Here is a 22,043-nt window from a genome sequence, read left to right as displayed (position 1 = left end):
CTCGAGAGCCCAGCAGTGACACCTTGGCAGTGCTGGGATTTAATCTCGTGACCTTCTGATCAGTAGTTTAACATCTTTACCACTGTCCTACCGCTATTTAACAGGTACACTGAACAATGGGATTTAAGACCCCCCCCCCCCCGTCAAATTAAATACCTTTTACACAAAAGCATTGTTCAGAAAAGTTTCTTTATTTAATTCAAACAGGAAGTTTTGCAGCATTGTGTCACACATCACGCACATCAAGCACATCAAGCACCGCGAGGACTGTCGTAGCACATTCCACTGTTCCAGCCCATTGTAGTTCCACAGATGTTCACTTCAGACTTTTTTTTTTTCCTTCATTTTCCCTTCTTGAACTTGCCTGGTGTTGCACTTGTCTTCTGTTTCTTCTTGGCTGAGCCTTTTACTTCAGGCTCCTGCAGTTACATGAAAAATGGAAATCAAAATGACTCAGAACCAACACGAAGCTTGGGGATGCACAGTAAGGAAAGATTTTGGGGGTTTTTTTCTGGAGCAGCTGAAATATTCCTCATCCAGCGCAGCAACATGCAAACATTCTATCAAACCAAAAGTAAACCGCTGTACACACCTTGCGTTTAGAAGAGATGGATCCTGTGACGGTAAAGAACGTGTCCAGTCTCCCTTGAGTGCTCCCCTGTCTGCTTTTCATTATTTTCTTGCAGCCGTTACGGATACGATCCTCACTGGCGATGAACACAAAAATAATAATAATAATAATAATAATAACAATAATAACTGTTAAATAGTGTACATAGGCACTAGACCGAATAGCTGGGTGCTTTTCAGCATCATTCCCATGCCATATTCATTCGTCTCTCTCCGATGGCTGTTCGTTATTACAGAGTTGCTCTGCCTCGTGTCTGAAATGTTCTCCTCTCCTTAAAACGTCAACATTTTATAGTAAGGACTGCATGAAGACTAGACGCTTTTTTTAAGTAAGCATGATCCTGACACTACCTGGACTCTAAAATTCAGAAGACTCTACAGTTTTATCAGATTAACAATTCATCTCAATCCTTCAGAGGGATCGGTATTGTTAAGATCGTGGAGAGGTTTCTAGCGAGACGCAGCCGTGCTTACCTGAACTGCTTCTCGCTGCACATAAACTGGACCAGTCCCTCCTCGTCAGGCTCGTTCCACTTGAGCTCCATCGCGGTACAGTCCACCACCTCGGGCTCCAGAAACAGGGCTCGAGCCTCCTTGTAAAGCCAGTCCTCTGGGGCAGGGTGTTTCTGTAGGATTCGGACAAACACGCCGCATGCGTGAAAGGAAAGAGAGAGAGAGAGAGACGTATTAACATTAGTAAGATCAAGATAACGGTGTCACTCTCGACTAGGAGACGTTTAACCAAGTTTATACGCTCAGTTATGATTTGAAATGATTTATAATCTATATGGGTTTTTTTTTTTTATTTTTATTAAAAATAAATTCCGCACCATGTTAAACAGCTCGAGCATGGCTTGACTCGATCCATTATCTCTTCGGATACGAGAAAGACTTGCATCAAGGCTCTACTCTGTACTGGCGCCCGGGTGGTGGAAGGAACCTCCCGTGGCTTCCTTCGAATAAAGACCGAAGACCTACCTCTTCCCTAAACAATTAAATGCGCACTAATTATCCGATTTATTTAAACGTGCTCTTTATACTCGCGTACTTTATACTTGATCGTATTCTTAGACCCTGATGATGACGACTAGCACGAGGAACTGTTTCTGATGGAGACTACCGAGTACTTCTCCGGCTCTGGATAAAGGGCTGGATGTAACGTCCAACCCGTTCGCTTTAGCCTAGGCTGTTTTGGCATAAACAGCATGCGTCTTCGACGCGTTTTCATGATATTGTACGGTATTTCAAACTCGAACACAAATACTGCAGAGATGGATTTCTCGCTAAATGGGGTCGTGTTTGCGAACTCACCGATTGGTCGATGTTGTCGAGGATTTCTTCGATTGAACCGTGTTGTTTGATGAGGTCGATTGCTCTCTTGGGGCCGATTCCTTTGATTGTGCCGCAGTAGTCACAGCCCAGTAGGATGCATAAATCGATGAACTGTTGATGTGACAAGCTCATCTCCTGCAGAACACGGCTGAAGTGAAACTCCTGGATTGGGAGTTTCCTACAAGTGAGGCGAAAACGTAACCGTCAAAACGTCTGTCGTCAAAAGTGACAATGCATTTTTTATTTATTTTGCTATAGACTCACACACAGTGAGCAGAGTTGATATTAGTGCTTCAACTAACTGTATCGGAACCTTACTGGATTTCAGCTTTCTTGGCGAGATCTTAGTTTTCAACATAAACAACACTTGAAGAAATATCGGTCCAGAATTTGGGCGGAATTCAACTCGTCTAGAATCGATGCCGCATGAAACAAGACAGAATCAGTAACCCTAAAACAGCTTGATCGACGTACTTGGCTTCACTGGCGGTTAAGTGTCTCAGCAGGACGCTTGTTCCAAAAGTTAATCCGTCCATATCTTCGGTCGCCGTGGCGTACACTTTTCCTGCCTTTACCAGAGCCGCACAGCTGGCCTCGGCCTCACACGGAGCCTGGACAAGAACGTTCTCATTAGCGTCCGTGCCGTTTCGGTGTGTGTGTGTGTGTGTGTGTGTGTGTGTGTGTACTGAACCTGAAGAGCTTTTCGTTTTAACATCTAACACTCGAGTGTAAATACGTTCACAAATCAAAAGGAATAATCATTAAGAAATTTGAATTCTGCTGAACGAAGGGGGAAAAAACAACAATACCTCTATATAAGGCACTCCCATTAACGTGAGGAGTTTTTTACACTCGTCGTTATGCTGCTTGGTGACTTTTACGAGACGTTTGCTGAACTTGTCGATGTTCTCCTGTTCACCTATGGACCGATACAATGAAAGGTCAAGGCCGTACAAACAAAGCTGTTTGCAGAACTGTGCCAACACCAAGGTGTCTCATCTCAAATCTGGAGATTTGATTTTCTTTTTTTTTTAGACATTCGAGGATGTGAAGCGTTTCTGTCATACCCGTTTCCTGTGCTTGTGCTAGCAGCTTTTCAGCTTCTGCTCTCCTCTCCCCTCTCTTCTCCAACTGCAAAGAGAAACCGAAGTGCGGGAAGAAAAGCACAGCCTCAATAAAGTTCGTTTCAGTGGCATTAGGAACGTTCTTACTTCTAAAAACAAACAAACAAAAAAAATTTCAAATCATTATATTTCAGTCACTACAGCCTCGTGTTAACCTGCCATCTTTAATGACTTTATTACCTTCGTGAACTGCCATATATAGAACCTAATGCAGAATTAGATCTTGTCAACCTTCAGTGTGATGTATCAATCAAATAAATTCGAGGTTACAATAACCTGGGTGCACAAGTGTCCACGCCGCTTAACCTGCACTCTGTGAACGCACCTATTGCTTGTGACAAAGGAGCGTTCTGTCTTTTTGGTCAAGAGTGCAAACTTCTCTTGGTTCGGCGATTTGATTCCACTCGTCCTTGCAAATACGTCGAATCTGATCCATCAAATCAATAGAATTTAGATCTGGGCTCTGGCTGGACCATTCCAAAAACGCTGGATCTTCTTCCTCTGAAGGCATTGCTTTGTTGTCCTTTGGGTCGTTAGCGTGGTGCAGAGTGTCCTTTTTTTCCACGCCGGCAGGTTTTGTGCCATTTACATTTTGCCATGATTCCGTCAATCTTGGCTAGAGCCCTTGACTCTAGTCCCAGCTGTAGAGAAACCGCCCTATAGCACGATGCTGCCAGCACCATGCTTTACTTGTGTCTATGGTGTTCTTTGGGTGATGAGCTCTTTTTTTTTTTTTTGCGTCAAACGTATCTTTTAGAATTATGCTCAGAAAGGTTCTACCTTGGTCTCATTAGACCATAACACGTTTTGCCACATGGTTTGAGGTCATTTAGACGAGCTTGGATGCTTTTTTGATTTTTTTAATGAGAAAGCGCTCCCATCTAGCCACCCTAGACACCCAAACATGTGAAGGATACGACGGATGCAGGGAGGGGTCAGATGGAACACGCCCAGCGTTACGTTTACATGTTACGTTTATTCATTTAGCGGACGCTTTTAACCAAAGCGAGTTACAAATGAGGAAATACAAGCAAAGCGATATATCGAGCGGAGAACAATACAAGTAGTGCTACTGTACAAGATTTATAATTGAGTTCTAGAAAGTGCGCAGAGATGAGGTGCAAGAGCCAGAGTAAGTTTTTTTTTTTTTTTAAGGATAATGTGGGGTTGGCGTTTTATGGGTTGACCATGTGTTCACGGAAGAGGTGGGTCTTTAGCTGTTTTTTTGAAGATGGTGAGAGATTCTGTGGTCCGGATTGAGGTTGGAAGTTCATTCCACCACTGAGGGACGGTTAGTGTGAAGGTTCTGGAAAGGGACCTTGAGCCACGCTGAGTAGGAACTACTAGACGTTGGTCGTTAACCAATCGCACATTGCGTGAGGGAACGTAAGGAGAGTGTTGAGGTAGGAGGGTGCTGTTCCAGACAAGGTCTTGTAGGTGAGCATCAAGGCCTTGAATTTGATGCGGGCGGCTACAGGAAGCCAGTGGAGGGAGATGAAGAGGGTTGTGACATGGGTTCTCTTGGGCTTGTTGAAGACGAGGCGTGCTGCTGCATTCTGAATCATCTGAAGGGGTTTGATGGAGTGAGAGTAGTGAGTTGCAGTAGTCCAGTTTGAAATGACAAGAGCCTGGACTAGTAGCTGTGTAGCCTGTTCGGTGAGAGAGGTTCTGATTTTCTTGATGTTATACAGAATGAACCTACAGGACCGTGCCTCTCTGATTTTCAAGTTTTCGACTTTTTGGAACTGATGTATGATTCTACCATCATATTCTTTGTAATCTCAGTCACCGTGGTGCCCCACTTTCTCCACTCGTCGATGGCATTCACGGTGTTTTTTCCACTTGAAATTCTGCTGGTTGCTACATCACATTAAAGGTGGAAAAAGAGCCGACATGATTTACAGTATGTTCGTGTAATTTTTTTTTCCCACATTACAAAAACCGGAAATTTTTGTCTACACATTTTATACCAAGTGTATTTTAATGATACAGGTGTTTTCCCATAGTGTAATGGTAATGTGAGACCTATTACAAGAAAGAAAATCGCTGGTTCATCTCTAATTATATGTAAGAGACTTATTCAACAATAGATGCTCACATATCATGCATAATGTAAGTCACTGGATGTTTTAACTGGGAAAATCAGCTTACTGGAGTTTCAGCTTTCACTAATATATATATAGGAGCTATATAAATATTTATCTCATGTAAATTGTTTTTCTAATACCATGTCAGCCAAGATCCCAAAACTATGATTAAAAACAAAGTGTGTTTCATTAATTTCCCCTTATCTAAGTGAAGGTTACTGGTTTTACAACCCCAATTCAAAAAAGTTGGGACATGTAAATAAAAACAGAATGCAATGATCTGCAAATCTCATAAACCCGTACGTTATTCACGGTAGAACACTGAAAACATATCAAATGTTTAAACTGAGGAAATGTACCACTTTAAGGAAAAAAAAAAAACAAGGTAATTTTGAATTTGACGGCCGCAACACGTCTCAAAAAAGTTGGGACGGGGCGACAAAAGGCTGGTCAAGTAAGTGCTACTGAAAAAGAAAGAGCTGGAGGTTAATTGGGAACAGGTCAGTAACATGATTGGGTATAAAAAGACTATCTTAGAGACGCAGTCTTTCAGAAGTAAAGATGAGCAGAGGTTCAACAATCTGTGGACAATTTCACAATAATGTTCCTCTACATCTACAGTACATCATATCAAAATATTCAGAGGATCTGGAGAAATCTCTGGGGCGTAAGGGACGAGGGTGACTCTTTTTTTAGGCGTGTTGCGGCCTTCAAATTCAGAATTACCTCAAAGTTTCCTCAGTTTAAACTTTTTTAGATGTTTTCTATGTTCTATTGTGAATAACACATGGGTTTAAGAGATTGGCAAATCACTGCATTCTGTTTTTGTTGACAATTCACACAGCGTCCCAGCTTTTTTGGAATTCACAAAGGCGCAACCGTGGTACGCATATACAGGATGCGAAATGATGCAGAAACGGTATTTCTATCACACTCCAGCTGTTTCATCTACGTCCATAATGTTCTTTCCATTTCTCTTTGGCAGACCAGTGTTGGAAGTAATGAAAAATAAGTCTCCCTCTCGGTGCATTGTAAATTCGGATCGTCTCGTGGGACGGCTGCTAATGTGCTGACTCTTAGGACCTTCTTGCTGTTTATTACCTCTCCGGACTTGAGCTGAGGGGGCTTCCCGTCAAACACGTACACAGGCTTGATGCCACTGTCCAGCATTCGTATGGTCCTGTAGAACATGCCCATCAGGTGGCTGCCAACGCAGAAGGATTGACGTGAAAGAACTTATTTTAAGCACAAACAACTATACAGTAGCCTAAATGATCCCACAGAACAATTGCGTCATATGTTTTGGATACAGTCCTTTCACAATTCTCTTGCACAAGGCAGAAACTATAGAGTACATGTATACATGGGGTTTTACAGTAACCACCAGGCACTTACGGCACCCCCGAATTTCGGGCTTGACCACGCAGTTTGAAAGCAAGCGACATGTTTAATCGCTTTCTAATTGCCATTACTATTTAAATCAATTGTAACGTGGTAGATTTTACACTTTGCAAGAAAAATAAAAGCTCTACATACTTGTCTAATGGTACCCGAGTCCACGTATACATTAACAGACTTTTATTTCACAGTAACGAACTCAAAACATTGCACGTTTTTGAGTCCTAACTCAGCACCGTACTCCAGGTACTTAACGCTGTGGAAAAGCGTCGACTTGTTCAATACCTTGTCGTCTCGCCATCGTCGTTCTGTAAAACGTTGCCGTCCTGCCTGACGGCGATCAGAAACTGGTAAATGCACATGGAGGCATCTATGGCAATCTTGCGCCCTAAGTGTGATCACAGCAGAACAATGAAATACAAGCGTTCACGCTAGTTATACACGATCCAAACATAGCGAAACATATAAAAGTACATTTTAACAGAGCTGTTCGTTCATTTTGAGCGATCTCTTCCTGTAAGTAACGTCGTTCCTACGGAAACACTGATGCTTTTTTTTTTTTTTAAGGCGCTGCGATAATAAGCAATTTGAAACACCTGGCGTCAGACTACAAGGAAAGAAAAATCATTTGAGTTATGGATGTAATGCGTTTTTAAGATCGAAGACGACGGCGCTCTCTGTGTGGAGATCTCATGTATGAGGAATTCCTCATTTGGAAAACGCTTTGGGTGGAAAACAAATTGGGACGATGTCCGATGTACACTACCGGTCAAAAGTTTAGACACACTCGTTCTTTATTATCCCCCCCTCCCCCCCACCCACACATTTTAGAATAAGAATAAAGTCACCAAAACGCTGGAGAAACACAAATGGAACTTTGGGAATTATGTTGTGATGAAATAAATCAAAATAATTGAGTATTTTAGCATCTTCAAAGTAGACACCCTTGTTGCCGAGAATTTCCAGAAATGTATTCTTGGCGTTTTCTCGACTGATTTCTTGAGGAATTTCCCTGAGATGCTTTTTAAACAGTATTAAAGGAGTTCACACCGACGCCGGACTCTTATTGGCTGCTTTTTGGAATATTTTGCTCCGAGTCGTCCGTTTAAAAAAAAAAAAAAAAAAAAAAAAAAAAAAAAAAATTTAAATAAAATGTTAGTTTTCTAATGAAACAAATGGATATATTGGCGCAATTCTATTTTTTGTCTACGACACCGATTTCAAACATTTAATCGCACACCTTCAGATCGAAAGGTTTTTAACATCACGAGAAACGTTTCAGTCGGGCGTCCACAAACTTTTGACCTGTAGTGCGGAATGTATGAGGAGGTTAAGGAGGTGTCGTACAAAATAATTCATCAAATTCGCCCAGTTAAGACCCTTGTTGTCCACTGATTTAATGGATATAGATGATAAATGTGTTTTCTCTAACAGTAACTACTCCGCATATATTTTGTTTATGCACTATGGTAAAAAAAAAAACAACAATAATAATCATAATTTATATTTTAAAAGAGACCAATATCAGTATCGTTATGCCTTATACATACCCCCCGACAATGCCCTTCTTCGTTGTTGATTAAAAAGTAGGTTTAAAAACGGTAGATTTTATACATCACCCATATAACAATACCCGACACAATGTATTTTAAGTGTAGAAAGAAAACTTCCAGCATGAAGAACAGAGCGCGGGACGATTGCTGCACACGTAACTGCTCGCTGCACCGTGAAATAGCACGGCATGACGATATGCACACTTACCGAAGTAATTTTTAATATCCTGCTCCCTGATGGCTGTCGGCGCCTGATCAGCTATTAACTTGGCGAGGCCGTGAATTCCCATGTCGATCGAGTGGAGGACTGCCAACTGAATAGGAAAGATCACACAGACTCGAACACTTCATTTGGAACAACAACAATGATATTAAATGTCAAAACAAAAAGTGTTTAAATAAAAATGGATATATATATATTATATATATATATATATATATATATATATATATATATATATATATATATACATATACACACACACACACACACACACACACACACACACACACACACACACAAAGAGATGCACGGATGTAAAATGGCAATTTTTCACGCGATCAGCCATCGGCCGATAGTTAAAAAGCATCCGATGATCAGGGCGGATTATATCCTGTCAATCAAAAGAGGGCGGGAAAACACATCGATTACGTGCTGTGTGTAAAGACGATGTCTCTTGTGTGGAATGACGCCAAAGCTGCAGTTTGTAATCTCTGTAATCTCTGCACTGATTAAAATTTTACACCGGAAGTGAGCAGCGGTGAAGCGGGAGTTTCGGCGTCGAGTCTAATTTTTTTTTTTTTGCTTGTCGCGCTGCTCGAGCTGAACTAAAGCGCCAGTACAAAGTTGAAAGATTTCAATGAAGAGGAATTGACGAAAAAAAAAGTATATATTGCGCAGAACAATACGTTTGTAGAGTAGTGTAGTTCATATGTAGTTAATGTTAATATGACTTAATAGCATCAACAACAAAAAAAAGTTTATGTTTAAAAGTCTATATATTAGCAGTTTGATGTTTATGATGAAGTAGAAATGCTTTTGTTTGTGGAGAGTGAATGTGAGACTAACAGGAGGATTTTTACAATTCAGTCAATGTTAATATGAATTAATATCATTCAATAAGTTAATAATCTTACTTTAATCTTCAGAATTGAGTTCATGTGTTCATGTTAATTAGAGTAACGTGTGTTCTGTTGATGAGACCAGTTACTGTGAAACCACTTGTTGAAATGGAGAGAATAAAGTTTTTATCTGCATTTCTTTCAGAATCGTGGAATGAATTATTATTTTTAAAAGAAGGCATAAAAGGCAGAACTATCGGTATCGGTTATCGTATCGGCCGATATCACTCTGAATAATCGGTATCGGCTGAGAAATTTAGTATCGGTGCGTCTCTAATATATACATACATACTCAAAATTTATAGAGATGTATAGAGATATAACTGAAAAGGAAATGGCAACTGTAGCTAGGGTTATACCATCAGGACGTTTAACAGTCTGTACAGGATTTTGCGGCGTAATTTTGTGATTGTTGCAAACAAAAACGCTCGATTTTGCTTCAGTTTTTTTTTTTTTTTTGCAGAAAACTATGTGATTGCATGAAATTGTTCTGCACTGTCTTTCTCAGTGACGTTTGTCGGTAAACGAGACCTTCTCGACTCTACTCGTGACCTCTTCTCGGCCCAAACCTGTAGAAAATCTGCCACGGTTCTGAAAAATCGCAAACTCCTCCGAATATTTCCTTGATTCCGCGGTTCATTTTTGCGATCACAAAACCCTAGGGCTTTCACAAGGCGAGGTTTGTCTTGATCATCATCATCACGATGTTGATATGAATCTTCTACGTAGGTAAAATGGTATGAACTTTCAGGAAACACAACGCTCTAACCAATGGACTGGAAAGACCACTGGCCAGACAACAATGGTTTACTGAATTTGGAGATGACTGATTTGATTAGGAATTGCAAACACTTTCTGTGTAAACAGTAAGGTTGAAGAGGTTGGGTTGAAAATGAGTCACTTCATTTACTAGACCAAAAAAAACAAAAAAAAAAAACAAGAAACCAGGTGATGCTTAAGATGGACGTTGAGTTGATGTTGTATGCATGTCAAAATATTTGGGCCAGATATTGATTTTTTTAAATCTTCTTGAGGTAATTATATTCCATTATTGTAGAAATGATGATTAAAAAGTTTGTTTTGAGTACTGTATCTATGGATTTAAAAGAATTTATGACAGAAAAGGACCTTTATTTTGAAAAAGCCATCAATGCTGTATATAATTTATACAAGTCCTCATTGATTACATGTGTATATGTACCCTCTGTTAATGTATAATGTATGAATTATCAGTAAAAACACTACACAGACTCTATTAGGCTAAAACCAGAGAACTATAACGTGTAAACAACTTCGCGCGCTACATCGCGAGAACACCGAGCATTCACGCGGAGCTATTTATAAGGACATAAAAGTGTTTGTTTTTTTCTGTAGCACGACGCACTCCTACTGCATGCAGTCTTCCAGAAAGTGTGGTAGCGTGTAAACATGCAAGAAGCCGAAAGATAATCAAACGACATAACTCACCAAAAAACGATAGTCCACACTAGTCAGGCGGGCGCGAGACAGGATGAGCTGCACGTCTTTTTCGCGCGCTGCGAAGACTTACGCAAGCAGGCATTACGAGTCGATCTTACACAGCTGCGTTGCTCAGGAGCGCTCTATCGATTCATCGGGGTTGATTATCGTGGGCTGGTGCGCGATCGCCTGGACACCGCTGGCTTTTTTTTTGTTGTTGTTGCAGGTTGTATATTTGCTGCATTCTCCACCAAGTGGGAACTGGGAAGTCTGGATATTGTGACGTTATTCCAACATGACTGCGCTGGTCGTGAAAAGTGAAAAACAACAGAAGTGATTTAAGGTGTTTAAGCCGTCTTTTGAGTTTCCGTTTAGATGTGAAATCGTTAAATAATATATTAAACCTCAGTGATTGAAATGTTAAGTCGCTTTATGTTCGAGTTTTATTTAATTTTTAAATTAAACCGCGCTTTCGTGTGATTTCCGGCGGTGTTAACAGATTCATCCCATTCACTTTAACAACACGTTAACAACAATCCTTTTAACTCCAGTTTCACGCCAGATTACTGCGAGTATTCGGGTTATTTCCGACTTCGGAGTTCACGTGAACGCTCTAAAGCCGGAAGTAGGTTAGACAGTTCCGAGTTATCCTGAACACACACACATAAAGCACAGGAAGTGCCTCCGAGTGAGCTTGTTGAAAATGTATACAAATTTATATGTATATTTTTTTTAACAAAAAAAACAGCATTTTTGCTGTGTTTCTATATTTTTGTTGCGCTTTTTTAGTTTTCACAAAGGAGGAAGTGAAAGTATCCAAACAGGTGAGGCGTTAGTCTTGGCCACGCCCATCCCGGAAAATTGGCGATATTTTGATTTTAAGGTGACGTGGATACCGCAGCTAGTCGCCTCCTCTTGAGGCGTTTGGATGCGGTACAGAAGTAAACCGACCTGTTTTTTTGGTTGGGTTTTTTTTTTTTTTTGGGTTAAGATATGTGGATACATGTACATCTTCAGTAGTGACTATACGGAGATAAAGAAAGAACACCACTGCTTTTCCTGCCCCCGAGGAGGATTTCTGGATTCCAGGCAGCGGAAACAGGTTTTTTTTTTGGTTGCATTTCGCTTGTACGGAAGCAGTTCATATAGGCTAGCCGCATAGCTATATCCTCTTCTTAAAGCCAAACTAGTGAGATTTGTACTGTAATTTAGCACCTATATGAATCCAGTTAGACGGGGGGGACATTGTTAGAGCTTGTTTACTATGAAACTATAAACTAAGGATGTAGAAATGATGAACTCCAGCGTCTTTTGTTGACTTTATTTATTTGGTCTATGAAACTGTGCTGTTTTGTCTACTTTATTACCTGTGTTCTGCCTTCAGGTGAATATCTATCTATCTGTCTGTCTATCTATCTATCTATCTATCTATCTGTCTATCTGTGTTGCTGAGTGTTTTTCAGGGGAAAGTAGCCACCCCATGCTCAAGTCGTCGCGTGAAGTCGCCAGATGACGTCACAGCGCGATTTAAACGCGTTAAATGAAGGGTTGCTGAATGCTCTGTGCGAATGAGCGCGAATGAATATTATGAATTTTATGAGACCGCACACCTTGACTACAATCCTTATTTTTATTTATTTATTTTTAATAAATATTATGTTTTATAATATAAAGACTGCTGTAACGTTTGAGCGGTTTATTACGTCGGCAGCAAATGTATATGTAACGTGAGTGACTAAATAGTCCCGGTTATCGCGACCGATTTGGCGACTGGATTCCCGTTTATATGGTTTCGATTCGATCAATGTCTCACTTAAAATGTTCGTTTTGCAGACACGGAATCCATGTTTTAAACGCTGGTGACCGAAACTCTCCTACTTTAGCTGTGTTACTGAAATAGCTGTTTGCATTAACAATAGAGCCCACACAATTATATATTTCATTATTTTTTTTTTACTTTTACTTTGGGTAACAAACATTGTAACTAGAAATCATAAACACGTGCGGACAGTGCACACAAGGTAAGCACAAACTGCACAGTGCGTGTTACTGTAAATAAATATATAAATAAATATTTTAAAAACCTTGTAAATGTGCAACAGTGAAATTCATTAACAACTTATTTAACATATTTAAGAATTAAAACCGTCGTCGACGTTGATCGATTAAAATCAGAGAATCGCTATTTTTTTTAGCCATCCCTATGACTGATGGATGTTCTGTGCACCGACTTCACGGTCTAGAGACAAGTGTTTTGTTGTTATGGGAAAATAACCCGCGGACCGATGCAAAGCATTCCGGTTTACACACGGCGTAGGTTTTTTAATTTTATTTTGCACGTAAAGAAGCAGCAGGAACACAAGTATGGCATTATCTTAGTGCCAGAATTTCACTGAAATTTGTGCTGAAAGTATTGAACGTGACGTTTGTTTTTGTTTCTTCCCAAGAAACGGACAAAAGTATACAATGAGAGACACTGAAACGGAACACCCTGAAACGGAAATTGGCGGCTAAAATGTAACACGTTCTTCAAGTAAACGGCGTGCTTCCTTGACTGTTTTCTAACCTTTTGTTTTCGCCGTTCGTGCTGCTGGAGTTTTCGTTTACATTGGCAACAAATTCTGGCACAAATCACACGGCTGTGGGGCGGGGCTTAAGAAAGATTTTGACTTAGATCTTCTTTTTTTTTTACTCTCGTTGGCTAGTGAGATTTGGATCGACAGCTCGAGTGTCCAGCTGAGTAGGAGGATGTCTTTATAGTGGAAAAAGACTAAAATAGAACGTATTAAAGGAGTCGTATAAAACACAACTAATTACTTATAGAAATAAACTATTTACCAACCCTTTTTACGTATTTACCAAATACCATTTCTATCGAGAATGCAGACAAAAAGAAGCAGTGGTAGCGAGTGGTCTGGAAATAGAAATGCAGGAAATGGTTATGGATGTAATAGCTCGCTTTTATTACTTGTAAACATAGCCAAGAGGAGATTTCGAAGTGAAGAAGGGTACGGGCGGGACAAATGTTGGTGACCAGGTATTGTTCGTTGGGAACGTATGCTCACGGAGACCCGACTCGGTCAGGCTTTCCGCACTGGTGGTGAGTCGTAAAACCCGAGCCACAGCTTATATAACCGGTATCTGTGACGTGAGCTTGAGAACCGTATCGACCTCATCTGCTCAAAAAGTCGCCAGATTTGACCATAGGTTTCTACCTCCGCCTCCGGTGTTAAAGTATATGAAGAAGCATGAGCGTATGCATTTCTTTGCCTGTCCCTAAAACCTTTCCACGGTGCTGTATTGCCCACCCCCAGGGCGGAGTTTGCTCTTCAGTAGTCGCTCGTTAGCGGTAAACCTAGTTTGTCTGTGGGTTTTGTTTTGTTTTTTTTCGATGCATGTCTTCCGTCGCTCTGTTCAGTTTTATATCCATCGCTTGGTTGATAGGGGATGGTTTTGACGTCAGCGTTTTGGTCTGCGCATTCATTTCGAACAAAATTTCACTTTGGCAGCTTTTAAGGTTTTTCTTGAACGTGACATTTAAATGAGTTTGCTCTCACGTAGGGACCACGATGGCGACTCCAGGCTGGATCCTGGGCTCTCGGCTACTTCTTCTGTGCCTTCTGTTCCTACAACTTGCCTGGACAGCCACTTACAAGGAAGGCGATCCCGTCATGCTTTACGTGAATAAAGTAGGGCCTTACCATAACCCCCAGGAAACCTACCATTATTATACCCTCCCTGTCTGCAGACCCAAAGAGGTGGGTGATTGTGGCTTTTGATTTCAGCTGGAGTTTTGTTGGTTGGTTGTTTGTTTTTTTACGTCATCGTTCCGTTGTCTTTATAGTCGATTTATTCATTTCACAGGTGCGCCATAAAGCCTTAAGTCTGGGAGAGGTTTTGGATGGCGACAGGATGGCAGAGTCTTTATACAACATCCACTTCAGGGAGAACAATGAAAGACAAACATTATGTCAGCTCACGCTGTCCGAGAAAGAGGTATTTACTTTTGTGTCAGCAATCGTTCCTTACGTCATATAATCATGTTCTTTGGGATTATTCGTATTTTCAGACTTACATTTGTGATTGATTTTATGAGACAGATGCTGCAGTGTAATGCTCTTTGCCACAAATTAGACTTGCATGCTAAATATTTTATCTATATTTTTGAAGTATTGTATAATGTTGTTGTTGTTGTTGTTGTTGGGGTTTTTTTTTAAAAAAAAAAAAAGGTGATGGTATTGTTTTTATAGGTGGATCAGTTGAGAGAAGCAATCGAAGAGCTGTATTACTTTGAATTTGTCCTGGATGATATTCCAATCTGGGGCTTTGTGGGATATATGGAGGAAAGTGGTTTCCTGCCTCACAGTCACAAGGTCTGCCTATCTGAACGTCTTTTGAATCTGCTTCTCTGATTTTCTGCCTCGCTTGCTGACGTTGAGTCCTAATTTTTTGCTTATTATTATTATTGCAGCTTTGGATATTCTGCTGCCGAGTAACACTTTATTCTTGCACTTACTGTCAGAACACAGAGCTGGATAAATTACTAGCCTGAATTTATTTATTTATTTATTTATTCATTCATTCATTCCTCAGAAGAAGGAACAACCAAAGAAAGAATCTCTAGTGTATCGACATCCCCAAAGAAAACGTTTCATTTGATATGTTTGTTTACACCACAGTGCGATTGAATCCTCGAATCTGATTGGTCAGAAAGGGTTTTTTTTTTTATGGCAGCAAGGCTCGGACAGTAGTTTTGGCTGTAAGACGAACAATAGGTTAATATTAATGCCTTCGTTCTAACGTGTCATCGTTTGTGTAGTAACAGCTCATACACGGGGACGTGTACGGCGGAAGCTTCACATAATCGAAGACTAATAACAGGTGGATTTAAAAAAATAAATAAATAAAATGAACACAGAAAAATGATAATTGTTGTGCAGTAGTGATGTTTCTTGTTAGGAGATATTTATGAATTGTTGGAAAATTGCAGTGGTATAAGAGGAATGACACACTCCATGAGCTCCTCACGCTTTTGAGTTCCAGTTCCGTTAGTTGCTGCTTTTAAGTCTAGTTATTGGACACCGGCGCTTTCATTTGTGCTGTAGGATATCCAATGAGTTTATGATTTGTACAACCCTGGTGTAATGAATGTTCCTGCCTTTTTTCCTCTCCTCAGGTTGGGTTGTGGACCCACTTGGACTTCAATATTGAGTACAATGGCAACTCTGTGATCTTTGCCAACGTGTCTGTTAAAGATGTGAAGCCGGTGCCTCTGGAGGAGGGAGGACATGACGGGGTAAACAGCAATAGTGGAGGTCTCTCGGTGACCCACACCTACAGCGTCCACTGGTTCGAGAGCTCCTTGCCCCATTCGCGCAGAGCCGAGCGCCTCCGAGACTACTCCTTCTTCCCGAAGACTCTGGAGATCCACTGGCTGTCAATCATCAACTCGTTGGTGCTGGTGGTGCTGCTGCTAGGCTTCGTTATCATAATCCTTATGAGGGTGTTAAAGAACGACTTTGCCAGGTGAGGAGGGTTAGAGATGATATCAGAGACGCAGAAGAAGGAGATGAGAGAAACTATTCAGATATGGAGTGGCGGAACTAGAGCATCTGTAGCGTTTTATACAGGAGAAATGAATCGTCTGATCAAGACAAGGTTGAGAGGAATAGGTTACTAATAATTGTGACATTTCTGGGAAGGGTGTAGCTAGCGCGAGGTATGGTTCAGTGTGATAGTACTCGGTGAGGAAGGTGAAGCGTTCCGGTCATGTCTGCAGCTCTGTTACTGATTCAGTTCTGCTCAACTGTATAACTGTTCCAGATATAACGTAGAAGAAGATGGAAGCTGCGACGATCTGGATCAGGGTGATAACGGCTGGAAGATCATTCACACAGATGTCTTTCGATTTCCATCAAACAAAAGCTTGCTGTGCGCCGTGCTTGGAGTAGGAGCTCAGTTTCTTACTTTGGCCACTGGTAAGACTCTGCGCACCGTTTAAAAAAAACTAAATGGACGCACATGTTGGCTTTTGTGACCGCGAGAGGATTTAATAAATTTAATACGGGGCAGCGGGAGCTCAGCGGTTAAGACATTGGACTACCGATCGGAAGGTCGTGAGTTCAAGGCCCAGTTCCACCAAGCTGCCTCTGCTGGGCCCTTGAGCAAGGCCCTTAACCCTCAGCTGCTCAGTTGAGTCTGCCAAATGCCTTAAAAAAATATACCGGCCTACTCTTTCCATCCTTAGGAATCATCATCATGGCATTGCTAGGGATGTTTAACGTTCATCGGCATGGAGCCATAAACTCTGCAGCGATCGTACTGTATGCGCTGACTAGCTGTGTGTCGGGATACTGCTCGTGTAGCTTCTACACCCAGATCCATGGCCACCGCTGGGTTTGGAACATCATCCTCACCTCCACCCTTTTCTCCGGTGAGACGTGTTTTAACATTGTCTGAATAGGGCCTTTGTTCTCTGTATTGATTGATGTCTTAATGTTCACAGTGTAATTAAAAGCCATTAGTGTAGCAGTTTTTGTTGTACTTAATCTCTCTCTCTCTCTCTCTCTCTCTCTCTCTCTGTCTCTCTCTGTCTCTCAGCCCCTCTCTTTCTGACCTGGAGTGTAGTAAACTCTGTACACTGGTGGAGTGGTTCCACACAGGCACTCCCCGCATCTACAGTGCTCCTGTTGCTAGGGGCATGGGTGCTAGTGGGTTTTCCCCTTACAGTCATTGGGGGAATTGTGGGGAAGAACCGGGCCGGCAGCTTTCAGGCTCCGTGTCGTACACGCAACATTCCCCGCCAGATCCCAGAGCAGCGCTGGTACAAACACACAGCTGTGCACATGGCCATCGGAGGATTCCTGCCTTTCAGGTGACCAGTATGCGAATAAGAATGAGAATGAAATGCTGTCTTACGTTTGGTCTTGAGCCTTTATCCAGCGATGTGTACTCTGAAACAGAAAATTAACGTTTTCATTTCGTTTCCGTTTGTCCGTGTCACCCCTCTTATTCGACAGTGCCATCTCAGTGGAGCTCTACTACATATTTGCGACCGTGTGGGGTCGGGAGCAGTACACGCTTTACGGCATCCTGCTCTGCGTCTTTGCCATCCTGCTGTCTGTGGGAGCCTGCATCTCTGTGGCGCTCACCTACTTCCTGCTTTCGGGCGAAGATTACCGCTGGTGGTGGCGAAGCATCCTGAGTACGGGATCCACCGGCCTATTCATATTTGTCTACTCGCTTTTCTACTATTGGAATCGATCGAGCATGAGCGGTCTAGTGCAGAGCATGGAGTTCTTCGGCTATTCCTTACTCACCGCGTTCGTGTTCTCACTCATGCTTGGGACTGTTTCGTTCTGGGCCTCGCTGGCATTTATCCGTTACATCTATCGCAGCCTGAAGATGGACTGAACGATGCTGGCTGTAATAACATTCATGCACTAGCCCCCCCACCCCACCCTTTTCTTTTTTTTCTACCCCCCCTCCCCGTCGCCGGACGCTTCGTCGTGAAGCTGTTTTTCGGACGTCAAAATAGAAGAGGGTTATTTTTCCGGGAAATGGAGTATAAACCGTCTCTTTAAAACATTTTGTGATTTTTTTTTTCTCGAAGAGAGACCGACGCTTGATGACATAGTTTAGTTAAATTATACGATATACGACGTGCATCTGAACGACATGAAAGCAGAGTGGGAAACTACTGCATGTTCATTTGTTACTCCGTTGCACCAAAAGTTTACTGAAATTGAATCTGACTTGTTTAGTAATGGTATTTGGTTTGTCCAGTGCATAGTGCATACAATACTCAGATGAACAGTTTAAAATGAAATCACAGAAGTAGTACTTTATAGGTTCAGAAATCAGAAAATGGTTTAATGTATAACTTATGGGATGTAAGTGTCATATCGATGGTGGATGTATGTATGTATGTGTGTATATATTGTACATACATATATAAATGCATATGTGTTAAATTTCGGGGGGTTTTACGTGGCATGGACAATAAGGTTGTGGCATTGAGTTGCGCGTCAAACGTTCATAAAGGGAATAGTTTTAGAAAGGATATTTATGACGACGAAGTGGGAAAAAAATCAGACCAACAAGAAAGAAACTAGCAAAAGTAGAAGTTCTTGAAACTATTTATGCTAATGTTAAATCTGTTTATAGCAGTATTGGATAACTAAGCATAATTAAATATACAAAACATGAACTGTCTAGTTTAAGCTCTGTTACTTTAGTGAACTATTACCTGTCTTTGGACAAAACTTCGCAAGACTCACATTTTATCAGACCTGAATAATGTGGGATATGGGAGCAATATGTTCTACTCTAGTCACCATTTACTGTGATCTTATTTCAGATTTACATATACAATCTTTTCAATAAAGCTACCTTTTTTTTCCTACAAAAAAAGAAAAGAATCTCTAATTTTTGTGCAGATGTTTAATAACAACCGCTGGATTTTCTAATGTTCATGAGTTTTTACAATGAGGTGTAAAAGTCAGGTCCAGATGTATTCCTTAGAAACCTTAGAAAAGCATGATTTGCTGTTGGTATTTCTTTCTTTTGTTTAACTTACCAGGTTATAAATCGATAATGAGTTGTAATTTTTTTTTTTTAAATATTATTAATTAATAATAGACATTCATTAAATTTTTATTCAAAATAATGTTTTACCGACTAAAAAAAAAAAACCATGCAGCAAAGTGTCATTTAAAAACTGTCAGCTTAAACCCATAAAGCACATAAAGAAGAAACTCGGTTCAGAACCGTATATTTAAATGTTGAGACGTTTGGGAGTGTTTGGTGGGGTTTGATATTATATTTATTGTGTGGGTGTGATGGTTTCTTTCTAGTAATTATGCTCATTAGAAATGGGTGTGTTTAGAATTCCAGAAAGGATGAAAGGTTGTTGCGAAATTTAAAGCGATTCCTCAGTGATAAATGGATCAACTGATGTAGTGTACAAAACCAAAATACAAGCTAAGAAGTGCAAACATTTTTTAGTTATTTAGCCTCATAAAATGTTGTTTTGTTTTTTTTTTTCATAAAGTTTTATAATTCCACCAAATGGGGAAATTATGATGGCATATGTTTGGCCATAAATACAGATTTTCTAGATTTTTATGTGTGTATATATATATATATATATATATATATATATATATATATATATATATATATATATATATATCATGAATTATTTGTAATTATTTTTTTATAAATATATATATAATTATTATATTTCTCAAGTCCATAATCAAGGCACCATGCACGCCTACTCGTACATTAATTCAAATCTTGTTGCAGTTTCACATGGTTAATCACAATGGTACTCCACGCACTGGCATGTTTTACAGTCAGACAGTTTCCCAAACTCAGGATTAAAACCAGCAGATTTGGTCAGCCTGTTTAATGCTCAGAGACGGGAAGAAAAACCCAAGCACTACATACATCATGTGACCTACAGGCCTCTACAAGCACAATCGATTTTTATGTTCATGACTGTCCAATCAGAAAAAAGTCAAAAACAAATTACGCTTTCATGGAAGCGTGGCTAGGAAAAAGCCCCTTCTCTCCAAAAAGCACATGGCAGCTAAACTTAGGTTTGCAAAATTCCATCTGAATAAACGACAAACGTTCTTGAGCAATATCTTTGGATCTTGATGAGACCAAGTTGGAGATGTTTGGCAAAAAACCAAACCCAGGATATCACCACAACAGTCTGGAAGTCTGATGGGAAACTTGCAGTCATTCAGACTGACATAGACTGCGTTTACACGGACAGCAGTAATCTAATTGTTGACCTTACTCTGAATAAGACAATATTCTGATTAAGGTGTTTACATGAGTTACTTTTAGAATACTCCTTTCATGTTCCTGTCTTATGTGTTATAGAACATCGATCGATTAACGGCACACGTCATTACGTCACCGCGCCACGCCGTCCGACGTTCCCTCCAGAATTTCACGTATCGACATAGAGTTCTTCGTTATGGAACCGTATACAGTTTTGGGTGTTTCATTCTGAATTTTATGAAAGCTTCAAGTGCAGTTAATCATTTGTCATGCTGTACGTGCTAATAGACGACGGTGGATACAGATTCTCCAGCAACACGCCTCCTCTGTACTTTCATTCGGCAACATTTCATTCGTTTCACCGCGACAAACTCGGGGGTACTGGATGAGAGTACGAAGTAAGGACTGGTGGGAGAGAGTTGTTTTAATGGAATTTGATGACGCTGAATGGAAAGAAAATTTTCGCGTGTCCCGGATATCATTTGTAAAAATATGTTCCGTGATGGAGGGTGTCATGAGTCCCCAGGAAGACACTGTACATGCGCTGTACCGACTCGGTAGCTGCCGGGAATACCGAGTAATAGCTAATCAATTTGGCGTGCACAAATGCACGGCCAAGAAGTTTGTGTACATGTTTTGCAAAGGAATGCAAAAAATCTAATCCAGGTTCCTAGTCTGGAGGACTCAAATGCAATTGCTCACCGATCCGAAATGGAACATCACACACCACAGATAATCGGACGCGCTGACGGGACGCACGTTCCCATACTTCCGCCGAAAGATGGATATAGGGACTTTGTTAATCGTAAAGGATGGCCCTCATCCGTGCTTCAGGCAGTCGTGGATGACTGATATTGGTAAGTAGCGAAGAATACGTTTATTTACCTGTATTAGCCCACATGAATCTTGCCTTTATTGTATATAGCGTGTATTATGTATTTGTTGTTTGATCAATTGTTTTTCCTGGTATTTGTCCCATCATAGGTTCCATTTTAAGTATTTATCTGCCCTGTGAAGTGTTTTATGACATGTCTGTAACAAGCACAATACACATTTTTTTATTTACTTTAAAATATAAGTGCTTTTCACTTCTCTCAAACCTATATATCGTATGTAAACCACTAGAGCCTAAGTCGCAGTGTATATTGTTTATCTGCTAATATGACCAATAATCTCAGCTATACTTCTGTAATGCTGACGTTACTTTTTTCTTTTTTATGTAGCTTTTGGAGCATCAATTACCAAGTTTCTGGGAGCGTATGTACTGCGGCAATCACAGCTATGAAAAAAGGCCAATCTACTCCATCCATCCATACATCTTCTATACCGCTTATCCTTCCTTCAGGGTCACGGGGAACCTGGAGCCTATCCCAGGGAGCATGGGGCACAAGGCGGGGTACACCCTGGACAGGGTACCAATCCATCACAGGGCACAATCACATACACACTCACACTCCCATTCGTACACTATGGACACTTTGGACATGCATGTCTTTGGACTGGGGGAGGAAACCGGAGTACCCGGAGGAAACCCCCGCAGC

The 22,043-nt window shown here is 40.8% G+C and overlaps 2 protein-coding genes across 3 annotated transcripts; one reads left to right on the top strand and one right to left on the bottom strand.

The window, feature by feature from the left end:
* Window positions 1-170: 170 nt before the first annotated feature.
* Window positions 171-10,832, bottom strand: fen1 (flap structure-specific endonuclease 1). The gene is made up of 11 exons (XM_053621478.1): window positions 10,714-10,832; window positions 8,333-8,438; window positions 6,857-6,959; window positions 6,275-6,377; window positions 3,030-3,093; window positions 2,772-2,881; window positions 2,437-2,573; window positions 1,942-2,140; window positions 1,105-1,256; window positions 593-707; window positions 171-419 (listed from the first exon to the last, which is right to left on the bottom strand). The coding sequence occupies exons 2-11, from the start codon at window positions 8,412-8,414 to the stop codon at window positions 342-344; spliced, it is 1,143 nt and encodes a 380-aa protein (XP_053477453.1). The 5' UTR covers window positions 8,415-8,438; window positions 10,714-10,832; the 3' UTR covers window positions 171-341.
* Window positions 10,833-10,935: 103 nt separating this feature from the next.
* Window positions 10,936-18,913, top strand: tm9sf1 (transmembrane 9 superfamily member 1). Of its 2 annotated transcripts, none has more exons than XM_053621435.1 (9): window positions 10,936-11,047; window positions 14,266-14,462; window positions 14,569-14,700; window positions 14,955-15,077; window positions 15,881-16,230; window positions 16,528-16,682; window positions 16,952-17,137; window positions 17,305-17,578; window positions 17,724-18,913. In XM_053621435.1, exons 2-9 carry the CDS (start codon window positions 14,274-14,276, stop codon window positions 18,115-18,117), a joined length of 1,803 nt encoding a protein of 600 aa, XP_053477410.1. In that variant the 5' UTR covers window positions 10,936-11,047; window positions 14,266-14,273; the 3' UTR covers window positions 18,118-18,913. The 2 variants fall into 2 exon arrangements, with proteins under 2 accessions (XP_053477410.1, XP_053477406.1); XM_053621431.1 differs by having other exon boundaries at window positions 10,936-11,806.
* Window positions 18,914-22,043: the final 3,130 nt, after the last annotated feature.

This window comes from Ictalurus furcatus, chromosome 1 (assembly GCF_023375685.1).
Source record: "Ictalurus furcatus strain D&B chromosome 1, Billie_1.0, whole genome shotgun sequence".
Lineage (NCBI taxonomy): Eukaryota > Metazoa > Chordata > Actinopteri > Siluriformes > Ictaluridae > Ictalurus > Ictalurus furcatus.
This window is presented reverse-complemented; position numbering and strand designations above follow the sequence as displayed.

What these genes read in the sequence shown, in the direction of transcription:
- tm9sf1 (XM_053621435.1), top strand. Translation starts at nt 14,274, where the DNA reads ATGGCGACTCCAGGCTGGATCCTGGGCTCTCGGCTACTTCTTCTGTGC. An exon ending in TCCTGCCTCACAGTCACAAG is followed by an intron (nt 15,078 to 15,880) that starts GTCTGCCTATCT and finishes TCCTCTCCTCAG; the next exon opens with GTTGGGTTGTGGACCCACTT. An exon ending in GTTTCTTACTTTGGCCACTG is followed by an intron (nt 16,683 to 16,951) that starts GTAAGACTCTGC and finishes TTCCATCCTTAG; the next exon opens with GAATCATCATCATGGCATTG.
- fen1 (XM_053621478.1), bottom strand. Translation starts at nt 8,414, where the DNA reads ATGGGAATTCACGGCCTCGCCAAGTTAATAGCTGATCAGGCGCCGACA. An exon ending in GACGATGGCGAGACGACAAG is followed by an intron (nt 6,378 to 6,856) that starts GTATTGAACAAG and finishes CTGCGTTGGCAG; the next exon opens with CCACCTGATGGGCATGTTCT. An exon ending in TGCAGCGAGAAGCAGTTCAG is followed by an intron (nt 708 to 1,104) that starts GTAAGCACGGCT and finishes GTTCATCGCCAG; the next exon opens with TGAGGATCGTATCCGTAACG.